Genomic DNA, 19,736 nt, shown 5'->3' on the forward strand with positions numbered 1-19,736 from the left:
ATATCTATATCACACTCCATGGCAAACCATGTGGTATTTATTGAGATGTTTGACGGAGTGACTGACACTGCAGTCCTTGGAGACGAGCTGCTAACACGGCTAAAAGTGCTGCTTGCACTTGGAATAAAAAACTACATAATGAAGATTTTGTTTGGAAAAGGCATTCTAAGGCACCTGCCACGAGTGTATAAAATATAAAAACTGTTGGGATGTTAATAACCTCACTCATATAGCCTATCTGAGAGTAAACTACGTCACTCGGATTCATTCTACAGCTATCTTGTAATTTGTACTTCATTGTTAGGCTTTATTTTGAAAGTGTGGTCCAAAAGTAAAAAGTATATTGCTGACTTGTTAATGTAGGAATGCCATGGAGATACAGAAAGGCAGCCTACCGATGAGAAGTGCATCCCTCTCAGAGTTGACAGGACTGAGTCGATTCTTCTCTGGAAGACCTTCCTTGTCCTGACTGCACGAAACCACTGATGATGCCGTTACATCCTGAGGAAACACAGAGATCACAAAACCCTCTTCATCACAACACTTCAATTAAACACTGATGCTACAGAAACCATCTAACCAGGGCTCTGGGTCATAACAGTCTTATTTTAGGGTGTTTAACAAGCATGGGAAAAGTTTTGCACAACAAGCAAATGCAAAAATAGCTAAATAAACACTAACTTATCCACATAAAAAGAAAAACATCACAATGAGAACAAGATGAAGGAGTGAAAGAATGAAGCTAGAAGAGGGAATGCTAACAATGCTGCTAATGATCACGCTGGTGTTCACTGTATGTCTGAGATACACAGACGTTAAAAATGGAAAAGTGCATTTGCATGTGTGTGTGGCTGTAAAAGTGTGTGGCTTTCATTTGCATATTATTTGAGTGAGATTTCTGATAGCAGAGTAAAATCAGGATGCGTTGGCCTTGTGTTCAAGTTGTGGTCTGATATGAAAGTGCAAATATGTGTGAAGATTTACTCTCTCTGTAAAGATTTTTTGATTTTCTAACCCAGTTGTGTCTGCGTCACTAAGTCAGTGACAAGTGCCGCCCCCTATGCAGATTGGCCTGTAATGATGCCGCGTTAGTGGAAGGAGGGGAGGAGAGGAACGGAAATAAGTAAAAAATAATATGGGATGACAAATATTTTGAGTAAAGTAGTAAAAGCTCAAGGATTTTGCACTTACACTGACTTGATTAGCACTCTGTTCACTCCCTCTGTCATCTTGGTTCAACGTCTCCGGCTAGAGTCAATTAGGAAAATGAGAGGAAACGTCAACGAGAAACAAGTCACCCACTAATGCAATCAGACACACCAAAAAGTCACCCTCCATCCGTCTCTGACTCTCTATCGCACACACACACACACACACACACACACACACACACACACACACACACACACACACACACACACACACACACACACACACACACACACACACTCGCACGCACACACACACACACACACACACTCGCACGCACGCACACACACAGCAGCATGAACAAGGCCTAGTTTCAGAGGGACTTTCTGAGTTCAGGTTTTGGAGGTAAAATCAGATGAAGCAAATTCAAACTGTGAAAATGAGTGTATGTCTACGCCTGCAAGAATAGAAAGGTACAATAATTGGAACTTTGATTTTTAGGGCTGCTTTGAAATCAGTTGATTTGTAGAATCAAAGTTGCATCTACAGTTCAGAAAAAACTGCATTCAAAAAGTACCTTATAAATACGAAAAGACACACGTTGTTTAAGATGACATGGTGACATACTGTTTAAAAAGTATCTTTCATGGCTGAAGGCGCAGAGCACATGAAAGCACTGCTGACAGGTGTGTGATGATAGATGACATCTTGAGAGTGGATTTAAGAGACTATGGGGCAGATATGGTAACTGCATTATTAGGCAGACACCCAGTATTAGGAAATAATGCAGCGCTGACAGCTACGGTCCAGCGTGAACGCACACAGTGAATTAATATGTAATCTACCATCCAGTGTAAACACAGCTGACCTGTCACGTGCGTGAGAGCAGCCTGACAGGATGCCTTACACATTATATGTCTTAGTGTATGTTAATGCATTCTCCACCTACGGTATGCCAAGAGGGAACTCTTTTATTATATTATCCTCCACCAGATGATGGAATAATATAAGCAAGAGTTTTCAGTGAATTAACCTACACATTTAAATAAAAATTGGCAGACTTCATTCTATCCTCGCCACTGCCCCTATTTTATTGTTTTTCATTGCATGCTTATACTTATGCTGCGATATAAATGATACGCAGAAATGTTCCTGAATAGCATGATGAGAAAGGTCAAGGCAGAGTGAATTTAACTAGATGTAATTATTTTTAACAACAACAGGAATCAGTGTAGGTGAGCTAATGTAGTAAGAGCTATATTTCTAATAGCCAGAACATTTTGGTAAGTATTTAGTTGATGTGATTTTGGCTGCATAACCACCTTTTTTGGACGATTGAGTGTAGAAAAGTGTAGTCTCCCCGGTATGTTATCTATTCAATCTTCACTTTGGTCTCTACTAACTCCTGAGGTAAACATCTGGCTTTTTCAAGCCGAGTGCTCCACTATGTTTACCAGATAGTCTCTATTGTGCCTGTCGAGGGTTTGGTGCTCAGCAGGTAGTCTATAGTGGGTTTTAAGAGCTTTTTCTCCAAAAAATAGCTGTCTACTGCAGCCAAAAACTGCACGAGAGTGAACCAAAACAGTAAAGGGACCTCTCAGCTCCATAAAGCTGAGAGTATCATCAGATCCAGGTCATAATTCGCTGTAAAGTTTATAACTAAAAGCTTCCACATTGTTTTCATATTCTTAATTAATACATTGACATTATAAATATTCAAGTATACCTTCTTTAAGTTCGCAATTCTCTCTGACTGACATCCTTAATATCAACACTTTTTTAAATGACAGCAGCCGTATTTATTTCATATTGTCCTTAATCAGCCCTGCCAATTCGTTATTTAGGCTTTGATTATGAGTACTAACTTCAAGCATGCTACTCGTTGGTGGTTCGAGACTCTACATTTAGACTTCAAAGTCATCATCCTTTTTAGGCAAATCCTAACCTTTCCTAAAACTGAGACGGATCGAGAGAATGCAAATACTTTTACCTTCTGAGTGCCACATTTAAACGGAAAGTATGCGTGTGTGTTGTGGCTACACTGGGCTTGAGCTGTGTGTAGGTTATATCATTGTGTTTTGGCTGTGTTGGAGTGAGTGGTGTGCATGTGTACTCCTGATTTTTTGTTGTACTTGTTGGGAAACGAGAGGTAAGGGAGCGCGATGAAGCAGAAACCTGACAATCTCCAGCAGAAGAACAACATCTTCCTGTTGCCTCTGCTGACCCACACTGCACATGTTTTTACTCCTCAGTCTCACTGTCAACGGGTTCTTGGAACGTTGAAATTCTGCTGCTTTTCACAACCAACTGTTTCACATCTCCCATACAAACACCTCTTTTTCTTGAATACCTAAGATTGGAATTAGATGAATAGATAAAGTCATAGTGGATGAGATGCATTATTTAAAATGTAAAAAGTTATAGTAAATACTTTATAGCTTTAGCGCAGATAGTGCTCTAACTTTGATCCCAGCTACATGCAACTTTTACAACATGCCATCCTTGCTTATGTTCTTGTCTACCTTGTAAACTGAATGACATTTTTTATTACAACATGTAAGTAATTTGAACTTTTGGTCCCTGGCGTGTTACAGCAGCATAATAGGGAAGAAAAACACAATATAAGATAATGAAAACTGCAGAACTGTTAGCAACAGAGTTAAATCAGCTTGAGTCCAGATAGAGGACTGTGGTGATTTCACCAGAACATGTCTGCTACTATACAGCTCTACCTATATGCAGAGATAAAAGAGGACAACGAGGGAATCTACATGGTAACTGACATACACATCCATGTAACTAACCCTTTATTTTATCGGTTAATCAAGTTATTACTGTTACAACCTGGATAAAGCCATGATAAAAGTTGGAGATGGAGTGTGAGGGCAAATTAACAATGTATTGATTCTAATTAATATCATTAGGTTCTCATAAAATGAAGAAAGAGAACAAACAAACACAAACTCCTCTCAGACTGAGGGAGCAGCAGGTTGATGGAGTACAGCCTTCAGCTACATTACAGGAACCAAACTAACACAAACAAATAAACAAGCCAGAGGACAGTCACTCTTCGTAATTATGGTCCTAATTATTGGGAAAGAAGAGGACTTTACTCTACTCTGAAATGCATTTAATTCGAACCATTATTTTCCCTTTGTCTAATTCATGTTTATTATAGCTTACCTAAGCTTTAAACAACTTTGACTGAGAACATGAATGTCTTGGGACCTCTTAGGAGTTAAGGTTTTAGGCTTTTTTTGTTCATTTTAAGGAGATTTTAGTGTCTTTATCTTCAGATTTTTTGTGGGGGTCCCATTTGTAGGAGACTGTATCTCCTTTAGGTCTTGTAATTGTACTCTGTGAATAAAATAAATTAGATTGAAAATACCTTGAAAAAACAATAACAATCAATCTTTTCTTTATATTAATTAGGAGACAATGAAATAAAGCATTACTGAAACATTACTTGGATCCTGAAAAAAGAGGAATGCAATGGTGGATGGAGTGCACCCTTTAACTTATGGTAAGGCTCTCCCTCCAGTGTCAGCCACAACAAGCTAAAATAATAAAGCTTCAAAACCCCATCTCTTTAATCCTTCCTAGTCAACAAAATGTCTCCTCCAGAGGAGCCACATCAGTTCTGAACACAACTAGGAGATAAATCCAGAAGTGGCAGATGTGGTGGCCGTTTGTAAATACTTATGAATACCTCCAGATGAGCAACCTTCCATCAGCTCACAGCAAACTAACTTGAGCAGCTCTTTGAATCAAAAAGATGACCTTAGAGCCCACAGCGAGCCACCAGAGTCATCAGGCACCACTTGACAGTGCCATTTTATTCTTATAATTATCCAATTACATAGCTGATTGAACTTTAAACTCAATCTGATGTCTGCTCTCTTCCTTCTTACTGTGCTGAGACAAAACAGGCCAGCAAGAAATGAAGACATAAGAGGCGTAGGAGTACACTTCCCCCCGAATACGATCTGTGTTGTATGTCAATAGGTGACCTGCAATCAAATGACTTCTTTGCAGTGATTTAAAAAATGTCCCTTCCTCTTACGGAGTACAAAAGCAGTGAATTTCAACACTGTAGGGGTTAGGAGAGTGTGGTTTCATCACAGCTTTTGTCTGCCCTAAAATTCAAGGACAGTCCTTACACAGTCAGAAACGGCTTCAAAAAGCATTTCAACTTTAGAGCTACTCTATATTATAACAGTCTTGTCTCATTAGCAGCCTTATTAGCGTTGTTCATCAAGTAAATCCCTCAGTCAAGGGCACCTTGATCAAATTCCCTATTTAAGCATCTAAAATGTGGCAGAAACAGCAACCTTCTGGTTTGCCTTTACTCAGTCCTTTTCTATTTTACGATGTAACATCAACATTACAGGAGTGGCAATGATCCTTCACGGGGTAATTTCCCAAGATGTGCAAACATTTTCCGATTCAAAACTACATACTGTAAAATAAATCTCCCTAGGTGTAAAAGTTCGTTCACGGATTTAAAGAGCCCTCAACCCCCTTCTTCCACACAGGTTTAGGCTGTACCAAGATTTGAGTCTGAAACTGGGAAAGACATTTCAAAACCAGTCAAAGTTTTTTTGTTTAGAAATATTAAGACTTCTTAGATTTAATACTTTTAACATTTAATTTCAAATCCTTTTTACTACTACAACTTATCGTCGGCTTATTTTCAGTAATAGCTATTCAATACATTCTCTTAGTAGTTTCTATTGTTAGTGCCATGTTTTGTCCTTTCTAAACAAGGTTTAAATTGCCTTTACAAACATGTGATTAACAGGAAATTATGCAGCATGTAATCTAGTGTTACTGTTTGTCATTTAATGTAATGTCAGTAATAATATTTCTCGCCTTCTGTACCTATGCTAGTAGTTTAAGAGACATGCCTTTCTTATTTTAGCTATAGAAGACACTGTTGTTTTTTCTGACTGGTGCAGGGTGTTTATTTTCTTTCAGTTTAAGTCAGATATGATGTTTTTTCTCCAAATGCAGAGAATCAATGCTCTGTAAGGGATCTCTCCTTTGAACCAGCTGCTGTTCTAGCCATCTTCGGTGTTTTGCAATTCACATGCACTCTTGTAAAAGGCTAATTAAAAATGTGATACATGTATACATAGCAGAGAAACAGCGAACCCTTGGAACAATTAAGGTAAAGTAATCAAGTTTCCCTGATTCCGTTTTCCAGTTACACTAACCAATAGGTTATTCATGTACATGACATTTAAGAAACCAGCTTACCGGAGAAAGCCTACTGTAACCGCGTTACTTCAGTTCTTGTAAATGCTCGATACTGGCATCTCAGTTCACTGTTTTTTTCTTCTCTACAGACTATAAGAGCTGTATTGAGTTCCTGCTAATGCAAACCAATTTTTTCTCCTGCTCTCAAGTTCACATTAAAAGCATTCAACTGGCAAAACATCGTGTTGCTTTTATAGTGAAGCAGCGGATAGTGCAGAGTCTACAAAACAAGATCATGGTGATGGCAGGAAAGGAAAAAGCAGATTATCAACTGATTCCTTTTATAAATCAAATAGTGTAACCACGAGTGAAATCTTAAGGACTAACTTCATATGCATTCATATTTCTGAAATATTTTATTATTTATTTGTTCATTATCAGGTCTTCTAGGGAAAACATCTTTTATCTTATTTGCGATTAAATATGCAAAATGTGTCATGCACCAACACAGATTATGAAATGTTGTTCTCTCTAAATATACCACAAATGAAGCCTGTTAAAAAAGGATTCATAATTACCATTTAGACAAAAACATGAACACCTTGACCTAGAATGTGTGTTTGTGTGTTTTCTTCCTACCTGTGATGTGTGTGTAGGCTGCAGGTTGTGCAGTCCTGATTTGAGGTCATGGATTTGCTTCTTGAGTTGTTGTTTTTCTTCTTTACTCTTCTGTAGTGCTGCCTCTCGCTCCTTCAGCTCGTCTCTCATTCTCAGCAGTTGCTAAACACAAAGAGGAAGATGGGTCAGTTGTTAATGTTTAGCCTGGTCTCCCCAGTGCTGATCTTTGACAGAGGGAGAATAATTTCCTGTGATGCAGGGTCCCAACCTTAAAAATACAAAAGGTTAGAAAAAAAACCCCAAAAAACAAACTCCTTTATCAGCTCCTTTTTTAAATGTTGTGCTGAATAATGCATCAGTTACATCGGGGCTGCTGTGACCGAGCAGTGGTATGGACGCAGATCTGCACATAATGAGCCTGAAATAAGGAAGGTGAAAGCAAAGAAAGGTTATATACTGTAAGCCCAACTGATACACTGAGGCATTTTCAAAAACCTCAGTCTAAAGTTATGGTGAACAGTCTCAAATCAATTCAAAGGTTTTAATGTCATATGTTAAGTAGATACAGTGTAGAAATTGCAATGAAGTCCTAAGTCCCAAGCTCCTCCAACATTGCAACATAGTTATATAGGACATAAAACAACACAACTAATTTAAAATTCAGATTTGTTTAAGACAAAAATACATTTTATTTGGCTGATTTATACAGACTATAATACTGTTAGTACTCATATGATATGTTAACAGGATAACAGGCTAGAAAGCAGAAACCTGAAATATATAATTGACCAAATCTGATACATTTTAACGTCTGGCATTTATTTCCCCCATGTCGCATTTGCATGTGACAGTAAACACACGATTGAATCTCAGGAAGGTTTAAATGTAATCTGTATAGCAGGTATTTGAGAATTGAAAAACAGAAGCTGCCATCGGATGTTGTCAAACTCGCCAAACTATTTATCCAATTTTCTATAATGATGCAGAAAAAATGCAAGTAACAATCCAAATCAATTTCCTGATGTAAATACAAGGCCTACACGTTGATGTAACAAATCAGATAACATATTTAGATCTAAACAGATTGTAGTTCAGAGTCAGATGTAAATGACGCCTTTTGTCAGATCGGAGGATATTTTTATCAATAATAATTAACAGAGTGGGAATTACACTAAACTGCAGTCAATCATAGTGCTATATAATCTAAAATCGTTGATGTTTCAATGTTATCAGACGGAGGAAAGGTGTTATGTGTTTATGTTGTTATTTGTAAAAAGGGCTCTAGCAGACTTTATGTTTCAAGGAGAATATCAATTCTATCCTACAGGATAAATGCATCTGCTGAAAACATTGCACTGTGCCTTTGAAAGAACCTATCTATTATTCAGAAGAGAAGTGCTCAGATTGTCTACTGATGTTTTCATATGCGTGCTGGAGACATTTTTCATAAAGGTGATTAAAAGGCACTTTGTCAAATGAGACAGAAGAGGAAAAAAATCTTCTACCAAAACCTTCGCTAAAGAAAGAGTAAACGCAAGCTGGGGCTGTTTGACAACACAGCATGTGATCGGAAAAATAGTGGATTGCCGCCCGAGGGAATGTTATTTTTTCAAGTGGATTACTTAATGTTCCTGAGGGTAAGATTCTACTAAACATAGCCTACAGCTGAGGTTCTCAAAGCTGGTCCTTAGGACACAGAACAACAGGTTTTCATTATTCAAGTCATTTTAAGGATGTGGCTTCTGTAAAAAGGCCACATTCTATTGTTCAATTTAACAACAATACCTTACGTCCCGTCCCCTCAATAAACACATGCCTGCAGTTATCAAATATTGGATTAGTGTCTGTGGCACAAGTGTTACTGTAAGAAAATATTGCAAATGTAGTTTTTTAAGGTGTACTTTTTGCTAATTTAATTACAGTTAAGAAAATATTAAATATAAATTAAAAAGTTGTATATTTCATTTACTGCAGCTGTGAAGGCAAATGTTTTGCCAAACTGCATATTAAAGATTTATATAACAACTGCTTACTGTAGGCTTACTAATAAAGTAGGGATTTAGGGTATGAAATGTAAAACTGCATTAAAACTAGGACTATAGTAATACTCATTAGCAATTCATTTGATAATATATGCACTGTTTTGTCTCCCATCTCCGTAACACCTACCGCAATGACTCCATGGCACCTAATTAACATTTCAGTTTTTTTCCAAATAACAGTGTATAATGAAGGGATATTAAATACTTCATCATAAAAAAGCAACAGTCTGTAAAGTTACAATTTTGGGTTGAAATCCTGAATCCTGAAGCATAAAATAATTACAACATGACAAGCCTCAACGCTCCTACACAGCCATCGTACGCCCACTCAGCTGTTCTCACTAAGTCCACCTGATCAGAGCTCACACTTTCAGGACTGTGTGGGTGAGTAGACTCACTCTCTCTCTTGTTGCATCTGTTTGGACGGAACAATTGATTTCTTTATCATCCTAATTGGTATATGCCATTTAGTGAACTCATATTTCCCAGCATACCTATAGCAGAGGTCTACTCAAAGGGAAAACACCTGTGTGGGTGTGCAGGGTCTTTAAACACACCTGGAAGCAACAAAGCCAGGTGTATAGCTTTAGCACCAAAAAACTCAGACTGGCACAACTACAAATTTAACAGAAACACTGAGCGAGTATCCTAATGTTAATCGTTTCATGCCTTTTAAAACCATAGCCCTGACCCCTGGGATCTTTCAAATCTAGTTTGACTAACGTTGCCTGTAGAAGAAACATTTTGTTACTTATTTTGAAAGAAATTCCGGTTACCCTAATATAAACTTTATCGGTTAAAAGAGACTTTTCCATCAGAAAATACTGCTGGACAAAAAGCTTAAATGTCATTGCTTCTTAATGTTAACTGTTTTGACTTCTTTTACAGTGAACTTTGATAAAAAATGTTCCTTGTACAACACTCTGTAGAGGACCTGAGGCCATGAAGTACAGTCTGAAATGATCTTCCCTTAAGCCCTGATTACTAATAGCTATGATAAGCCAAAGCTCCCTTTCACACTCAAAAAATCAGTCCTATGATTTTGCAATATCACATATGGCACTGGAATGCCAAAATTGAAGCTGCTTTAACAGCAATAAAGACGGCGATCATGCTGATTGGAACAACACAGAAGCCAACAAACTCCCTGCATGACGAAAATGGGGCTTTTGTACATCGTCTTCTCTGATGAAGGACCTGTGTTATGAATCAATTGCAACAGTTAAGTGATCTCTTAATATTCTGGTAGAATGGAGATTCTCTAAAGCATAAAGCTCTAATACAAATCTTTTTTCTTTTCCATTTCTATCTTTCTTTCTGCAAGTATGGTTTTATATTAGTAGACCTCACTCTTTGGATTTACAGTACTTTGTATAAACTTCCTTCCTACTGTATGAAGCCTCTTTAGTATGTACGACACATACCTTCTGCATGCCCTGCAGAGCCTGCTGCAGGAAGCTGAGCTGCTGAGAGTGTGTGTTGTCCTCCTCGCTGATGTTTGATTGGTTCTTGCCTTGTTCCTGTTTGAGCAGCTCCACCTCGTTCCTGTAGGCGTCCAGCTGGCAGCGCAGAGAGTCATTCTCCTCCTTTAAGGCTTCCGCTTGAGAAACAGCTGCAGAATCACACGGGACACAAACACATTAAATTAAATCAGCAAATAATTTAAATCTGTCTAGTTTCTGTTTTAAACCTATTGCTTTCTTTCTCTGAGTTTCCAATTCAGGTCAATTTCTTGACTACTTTTGAAACAACAAGCTCTAGGTATATATTTGTGAATACTAGTAAATTAACTCACACTCACTTTGTTCCAATAGTCCACTGGTGTGAACTAAATGTAAGTATTACACATATCCAACAACTTGAGAGTTAAAAACACGATCACGTCTTTTTTTCTTTTACCTCGTGCAGAGACATTACGAATAGCAGGACTTTAAAATAAAATGCTGCAGCAAAATGAATTCTGTTTAATCTTAATAACAGGAAAGCGCAGAGAAACCCTCAAGAGACGTTTCTACAAAGATGACTCTCCCTCCTTTTACATTTGTGAACCAAATGCAGGGTATGAGAGCGTTTAAGAAATGGTGTTCCCATGAAGGCAATAAAATACAATTCCTTTTGAAAAATGGAAAATGCCCTTTATCTCTTAATAGGTTTTTGACTTCAATAGGTTTTCATTTTTCCTGTTCTTTTTTTCACAAATAACTTTCAAGAAGAAATGTAATTCCCACTGACTGTAGTGTGACTGAAAGCAGAAAAAAAGCAGGTTTATTGATCTAAAATTCCCCCAAATCAGATTTCTAGTACACTTACTAGAAGCTTTAATATCTATTGCAAGATGTATTTTGCCTTTGTGACCTTATCCATTATCTGAATTGTTTAAACTGACTTATTTCTCATAGCTCTTGAGTTATAAAACACTCCTGTTGAAGCCTAGGACCCCTCAGAAACAAACAGACCATAATGCATCAGTGTGCTGGTGGATACAAGGCGGCAACCTTCGGGTCTGGTAAGTGAAACCAAAGCCTGTCTTAAACTAACATTCTCCCTCAAATTCAACATGGGCCAACTCCTAAGGCTGCAGAACAGTCCAGTTGTATAGAATTTTAGAGTAAAAATACACAACTATGCAGGGTATGCTTAAGGGCTGGGATACCTTGTGATTGACAGGCCAGTACCATGCTGTTGTCTGGGTCAAAGTGTGATCAGATCATTAAAGTTAATTGGAACATCGTGGTCGTTTAAAATTGTCTTTCAGTGTTTAGTTGTACTTGGTATTACTCTCTCGGATGCAAAAAAACAACGTGGCAAAGGCCAAACTGCCAACCCCTTCAACACTGTGGGCCACAAAGCCATGGTTGTTGTCCCAATATTTGTCCACTTCCTTTATCAATCCTATGGTTGATACACATGGACATGCTGGAGATTAGGGCCAGTTACTACTGAGAAAGAAATAGGTTGCTTGGTATGAGTCAGCTTTAGAAGTATTGATCTAAACAGCCACAGTCAAAGGCAGGGTGAAAAGTCAGCCAGCAAGGACTGAGGGAAGATCTGACATCATTTAAACATGGAGGATTCCAACGCTGACTGTCCCATAAGGAGTCCTGGTAGATTTAACTGTTGCCTTAAAGCTTTTGTCTGGAGCTACAGTTAAAATCAACACTTATACATCAGCTAGAGTCTGAGCTTACCATCTGCGCCTCAATCTGATCAACTGCCTTGTGACAACACAGTCTTTCTCATAATCTATTTATCCATATGGGTAGATTGAAAGCTTTATGATGTCCTGATGTCCATCTGTAGCACACAAAACAAACTTATTTTCATTTGTGTCTTGATTGTTTTTACTTGACTTGGAGTCAAACTGCGGTTTTGTTTTTCTATAGTGTAGTACGTTATTGTATGCTTTGTTTTCATCTATTACGGGTTTAACACTTCACACAGCTCTTTAATCAGCAGGTCTCCTGTGTGTTTGCTAGGGTGTGAATCAAATCAGCGAAGATACACACTTTTAAATAATTACCAGAAGAATGCAAATTTCATGAACTATGTTTGTTATTTTCTGAGTGAATAAGGCTCTTTCTTTTCAGCTTTGAAATAAATCTAAAGTGTTCATCCCTTTCTTTAGATGGTAAAGAGAGGGATGAACATCAATCACATTCCCTGTTATTATTACAATTATTGTCAATAAAGCCCTGCTGTTGCATTGACTGCTAGTCAAATCAGAAAGACACCCAATAATAAGATGTCTAATATTTCATCCAGAAGGGTGCTGAAATAATGATATAAATTACAAGGTAATATCCTGAATTGTGCTCAATTCCACCTTTATGACATAAATCATGTTACCATGTCACAGAGACTTTAACGAACATGGTGAAGGGGGAAGGGAGGTAGGGTGGTTTTATTCAACAGAAATATTTGAAAATATATATAAATTCAAGTGTCGGATATTCTCATAATGTCATATATATGTTTTTGTGTGTTGACACGTACTTTCAAAGGACTATATTTGAATTCTTCTCAAGGTTAGTGTGGAAACATGATCAAATGAACATGGATACCCTAGCTTCCAGGCTAATGTATGTTTTTTCATCAGAGAAGGGATGAAGATATTATTGATTATAAAATCTTAACTTGGTGCCTAAGGACAGCCGACAGTTTGTCCAACTTCCAATATGTAGTCACACACTGTACACAACACATTTGGAGAACAACAACAGTTTATTCCCCCATTAATCTGTGTGCTGTGACAGGACACCCTGAGCCATAACTTGAGAGCTGAGATTTCTTTTTCGGCTTCTTTCTGCTTTTGTGACTCTGTGCACATGGTTTACTGTACCCACCTACATGATTTATCAAATTCCACAAAGTACGCCCACAATGTGACATCTTTTCATTAGAAGCGGCTTCAGCTATGCCTTATTCCCTGTTTAATTTCACAGGTTCTTTTGTTGGTCGCATATCAGATTTATCAGTGCAGAGATTCACTGCAGTAATAATAACAAAGCTTCTCCCAATATGAAGCCTAAAGGGCGAGACTTTCCTCCAGAACAGATATTTCAAAAGATTAGCTTTATTTCCGTTCTGCACAGCTTCTTTTATCTGTTATCGTGTTGCTTGTTTCTAATATCAGATTACAGATTTTCTTCAGAGGTAATGCAGGCCAGGTTCTCTCTCTGTGTTTGTGATTTAAGATTCAATGATTTCTTTGAGGAGAAACAGCTGTAATGCAATTTTTGTGCAAGCAATTTGATGGACCCCACTGAACACACTGAAGAATTGCATGCGACCTACAGTAAACTATGCTGCAAATAGAATAATCAAATTATGGAGCGGGTCAAATGTTCACTTCAACCTCCTGTGCCACCAAGTAATTTGTGACCAAAGCAAAAATAAACACCAAGCGGATAAATGTAACTATTTAAAATGAACTCCACTTGTAACAGCTGCCACATAAACATGATGCACACCTTGTTGCATTAATTATTTGAATCCAATTATAAAATATTATATATTATATATACACTAGTAGACATTAGTTTTCCACTAGCGTACGGCGAACTAAAAAAAACAAAAAACAGTAAATTATATTTTTGCACCCTCCTAATGTATCGCAGTGCAAAGTTAAGTCTTTTTTTGTTGTGAATATCACATTTTTTACCAAACAAGAGTGGTATGTACAGAATCGACTGGTAGTGCGTGACAGTGTGCTAAATGCCCACGTCATTAAAATATTTGTACCTGAGTCCTCAGAGTCTTTGCTGTTGGTAGCCGAGGAGTCCACCATATCATCGTCAGACATTTCCATCTCCTCCTCTCCCCTGATGCCCATCAGCTGCTCATTGTGCATGTTTCTAATCTTCTGCAAAACACAGCAAACATAAGGCAGGTAAACATATGCATTGTGAATGTACTGCAAAGTACTGCAGAACACACACAGCCATCTGTTTATAGTCGTTGGGCTTTCAGCTCAAGGTTCACAGGCCTTTAAATATACACACTCACATCTGGGCTAGGGGGCTGGATGACAACACCCTACAAGCATACACACATACGCTGCGTTCGTCAGAAGTTAACGTGGCAACAGAGGGATACACATCAGCCACTGAATCTAACATTTTATAATGTTGCCTGGTACAGTTTGACCTGTAGAAAGATCCTATTGACCCCTACCTGACTCTTTTAGCCCAATATGTACACACACATACACAAACACAGAAACAAATCTGTTCTATATCACATTGGAGGGTTAATGCAGTGTGAAAGTATCGAACAGATAAAAGACAACAGGATTAAAACAGGCTATTGAGGCTGTTAAAAAGCTAACGATCAAAGACAAAATAATCTTCATGAATCTGACACCTTGCTGTTTACACCAGGAAAACCATTCAAATGCTTTCTAGTATTCGGGGAAAGAAACATAAAAAAAATGTATATCTTTTCTAAAAAAACCTCAAGGGAAAATGAATAACACATAGAACACAACATGCAACAATGGCCATGATGGTCAGATCTCTATGTTGTTTTTCTTCTAATGTCTGGTTTTCAATTGGTTCACTTCAATTTCCTGTGCCATGTCAAAGGGGAAGGAAGGCTGCTGCCCCTAAGTGACATAACATGCTTTACCTTAGTGAGTGCATGAAGGGACGTGACACTTTGTCTGTGCACATGATTTCCTTGGCAGCCGAAGCCTTTACACAGATTTGGTTCAACTGATTCTCCATGGTTTTTCTATGCATCAAGCCTTTGAACAAAGTTACAAATATGGCTTTTAAAACAAGATAATTCATCTAAAAAAAACATACACCCTAAAAGTTTGTGACATTTAGACAGTATAAGGAAGTAGTAGGAATAGATATAGATATAGAATATCCACTGCTGCCTTTTATCAGTCGGAGAAGGAAGAGATTGTTTGCCAGCCTATATGCTATCCAAAACTACTGCAAATTACACAAGTTTCTCTTCTTCTTTTTCTTACAACTAAACACAAAAACTTGGTTTCGTTAAAGACATATTTATTTTGAAGTTAATATAATAACTTTTTTTATGGAACCTACATTGTCATGACTACAAAATGAACGGTTACTGAAGTGATGGTTAAATTAAGACACTTACAGTTTTTAAGAAACAGGAAACAAATTGTGGTCTGCCAAATGAAATGTTTCTGCTCCTCAATTTGTGTCCCTACCAAAATGTCACACTTCTTCCTCCTCTGAATTCCTACGTCCAATAGAGACTTTAAATTGAACTAAAGGTCCATGCTAACATGCTCGGAAGGAAAATGCTAATATGCTAATAGTTAGCAGGTTTAATGTTTTTCATTCTGGCCATCTTAGTTTATCTTATGAGGATGCTAATATTTCCTTAAAAAATGCTTGAATCTAAGAACAGATGAGGCTAAATTGGAATGCCAATGGTGACATGATGATGGTGCGATTACTAAAAGGTAAAAGTATAACCAGAGCTACAGTGGAAACCAATCCTTGAGATTTTTAAGTCAGGACCAAAGTGATAGACCAACATTCAGATTGACAAACTTGTCATCCCATACTCTCAAGCCATGACCCTTCAAATGTTTTCCTAACCTGCATACAAGGCATACTCTTGTTCACATATTTTGTTTTATTTGAAAAGTTTCACTGAGCATCGTTAAAATGCATACCAAACTTTACAATTTCACATCTTAACTTAAGAGTCGATAGATGTTTGATGAGGTGAATAGATATCATTGAAGAGTTGGTTTTAAATTAAAAGAAAACAGCATGCATGAAAGATGGAATACATTTACTGAAAGGGAAGAAAAGAACAGAGGTAAATTGTGACTTATTAGAATTAGATACACTTAATTTAGGCAACTAAAAGAGCACCAAGTATGAATCGTGTTTAGACAGAGTTATGGCTGAATTCTGCTGCAGTCTGGCTGGAGTACAGATGGTGAGGCAGTTTGTCTTATTATGGATACAGTGATGGGAACGACACCCAGCTTGACTGAGGCACCCATAATAATTCAGGAGCTGATTTACACTTATGTTGAACACAAGAGGCTTTCCGACCGCAGCAGTAACAAACATGGGGATCTGAACAAACACTCACCCTGTGCGCTCTCTGATGCAAAGGGTACTGTCATTTCACAAGGGATTTAACAACGTGTAGAGGCATGGTGCTCCGCCTAACAGCAAATCAATATTCGTGGGTTAAAGTGAAAAGTGTGATTAATGTATCAACAATGTAATGCGGACAGCTCCCAGCAGCGGTTTTGAATGCTTGTTAATGTCATAGATCTATTTTTGGAAAACATATTAGCATTTTCATAGTTCTCCGGGGGATGGAGCGGAATGAACGCTATTCTCTTTTGATACTGTACATGAATATTCACAAAGAGTAGGAACTCATTGACATTCAACAGATACATTGTTTCAGCCGCATGCTGTGACAAAGCCTTATCTGCTATGACATGGTTTCGGTGTGTAGATATAACACTTTATATGCAGTGGTTTGTGTGTGTGTAATATCTGGTTGTTGATTACATCCCTAACTCAATACTTTCTACACTCTGAGATGAGATCTTTAACTAATGCTGCACCACTAATAAAACAGATCACAGACTCCAATAAACACAAATCTTTGCCATAATTAATGTGGACATTTTCTGAAAGTACATAATAATAAGAAAAAAGTCAACTTTGCTCTCTGTTAATATATGACAACAGTCAGCATATCATCTGCTCAAAACTAACAAGAACTTGGGAACCAATTTTTCAACCTAAATAAAAGTAGATTTTAGTAGAGGAAATGATATGTATATTCGTAGTAAAAGTTGGCCTACATTTTTAGTTGGATTAAACTTTTTCAGCCTTTGTCAACTTTGCTTGGGAGTTAGTCAGGGTTACATATTAGGCCCTTTTGCTGTTATTACAGAAACACAATTTATCTTTGTTTTACTCTCCTGCAAAAGGTCCGCTAAGCAGACCCTTACAAAAACTACAAACAGCTACATACATACTTGTTGTTGCAACACTAAAACATCCTTAAGCATTAAAGTACCAACCTCGACCTGGATGCGCCATAAATCCAGGTTCTTCCGCTGCGGTTTGGAGAAATGGTCCCATGCCTTTTGTTTGGAAGCAGCGTGGAATACAGACACAATCTGTTCGACTTTAATGAGGCAGAAAAATGAGTAAAAATAGGGAAGGGGAAGAATGAGAAAGAAAGAAAGAAAGAAAGAAATGTGTTAAATAACTAATTAAGCTGCGGGGAAAAGAGCTGTGAGTCTCTTGTATGTGTATGTGTCTGACCTATGTCAAATATGAATAACTTTGTGTCGTAATTTACACAAATAAATATATTAAAAACATAGTAGGACAAAGGAGACCCATTATAACTTGATCTAAATTTACTTGACACCATTTTAAAAAGACCAGCTGAGGTAAACTGTTTGGATCGCTTCCTCATCTTGTCTTGATCAGTTGTGGTTCCTGAGCTTTTGATGGTATTTATACAGCAAAGTTCTCGCATTGAAATAAGTCGCCCTGACAGATACGTTGGATCAACAACTCTCGACTTAGAAGAAACTGTGTGTGGCATTGTTTTGTTCTTCAAAGTTCAACATTTATTTATAATTCATAGAAGAGCGAGGTACTTATGCAAGTAGATGAGAAGCAAAAATGTTTTACCGTGTTGTGGATCTATAATCTGTACCACCTACTGACAGAAAGATTTCTAATTCTCTTCACCTATACGTATACCTGGAACGGGCAAACCAATAATTAATACTCTGTCTTCTACAGAGAGAGTCATATATTAAAATGGTGTAATTATTAAAGACACAGAATGATGATGATTATGATTATTATGATTATGATTATGATTATTATTAAGTCCAATGAGAGTTTAGTTGCTAAGGAAAAATGCTAGGAGCTAAATGTGAATACTGTCCTTTTTAATCTGTTTAATTAGAGTATAGAAAAGATTAAAAAAAACCCTACTCTGCGATTTATAGTTTTAAATGCTTAGTGGAGCATAATCAAGTCATTTTCACATTCATTTTTAGATATTGTACAGTGTAACATCCATCCTATAAAAGCATTTACAGCATCTTCTGGCCCCTAAACTGCATTTTCCATGTTGTATCAGTCTAGATTTTCAGTTATATTGTGTTAAAAGAGACTAAAATTGAAATAGGACGTTGTTCTTTGACTGCAAATTGCATGAAAGCTCACAATGTTTCTGGCAAAAAACCAGATGGTAGGTTGACTCAAAAGCAAATAAAGAAACAACAGAATACTACATCATGTTTATAGTTTTCTCTAAGGCAAAAGGAGCAAACTTCTAAACAAAGAAGCAATATCCTCTGTGTGACACAACACAATATGGTTTATAGCAAATCTGGTTCTAATTTTGAGAGTCATTTGGGATATAGGACATAATGTGCAAAATGTTTACAAGCCAAATGTTAAATTACAGCATATTGCAGTTGGGAGCTATGAGAAGTCTCAGTCATCTCTTTATGTAATGACACTCACAGAAGTAAATGTGCATTTTATAGTGTTTTGTTTGTCATATACAATAAGGCAACACACAACCCACATTGCTTGTTGTTGGATAAAAGGAGGAAACGCAGCTCAGATCAGGAAAATGTTGATAAAACAAGAGCCTAGACATTGAAGACAACAATATGCAGTATGACATATCAAAGGCTTTTTCATATTTGAAGCATGATCTTCTAATGAATATACATGGTTAAATGTTTACAATCAGCTCCTTTATTACACTTTTCAGAAAATAAGTATGCAAATTATATTTCTCAGTGCAATCTGTAATAATCATCAGGGCTTCAGCCTAACATTCCTTTAAAAATGACCCACCAAAAGAAACAAAACAAAAGAAACATGTTCTCTGTGTGGATATTCTGCTATTCAGCATCTAACTGATTCAGTCAATGTGTATCAATCTTTAATCACCTGTGGCAAATGTCCTATGTGATGGCTGTCCAAGCCAGCAGGCTTAATTTAGAATCATAAATACTTCAGCATTCATAAGATGCCAAGATAAACTCTATTAATGTTTTTTTGCTGACTAGCGGCTTTCCTTCCTCCTCTGGAGAGACCATCCAGGCACTTGGAGGATATCTTGTTAGACTACAGCTCAAGACAGTGAACTCAGCATTTCATCTGGATGGATTCCCTCCATCACTCAATGCAATAACATCACAAAAACAACAAGCTTGCT

General features: G+C 37.4%; 1 protein-coding gene across 1 annotated transcript in view; it reads right to left on the reverse strand.

Annotated features, from left to right (window-relative positions):
• Positions 1–19,736, reverse strand: part of LOC134859859 (ecto-NOX disulfide-thiol exchanger 2-like) — a 148,518-nt gene that overhangs the window by 7,822 nt on the left and 120,960 nt on the right. The window contains exons 8-13 of the mRNA XM_063876605.1: positions 17,557–17,663; positions 14,250–14,370; positions 10,433–10,620; positions 6,988–7,128; positions 1,192–1,248; positions 396–501 (exon numbers count right to left, since the gene is read on the reverse strand). Of these exons, the coding sequence (XP_063732675.1) occupies positions 396–501; positions 1,192–1,248; positions 6,988–7,128; positions 10,433–10,620; positions 14,250–14,370; positions 17,557–17,663 (720 nt within the window). The remainder of the gene's footprint in view (positions 1–395; positions 502–1,191; positions 1,249–6,987; positions 7,129–10,432; positions 10,621–14,249; positions 14,371–17,556; positions 17,664–19,736) is intronic.

Source organism: Eleginops maclovinus, chromosome 23 (genome assembly GCF_036324505.1).
Source record: "Eleginops maclovinus isolate JMC-PN-2008 ecotype Puerto Natales chromosome 23, JC_Emac_rtc_rv5, whole genome shotgun sequence".
Taxonomy (NCBI): Eukaryota; Metazoa; Chordata; class Actinopteri; order Perciformes; family Eleginopidae; genus Eleginops; species Eleginops maclovinus.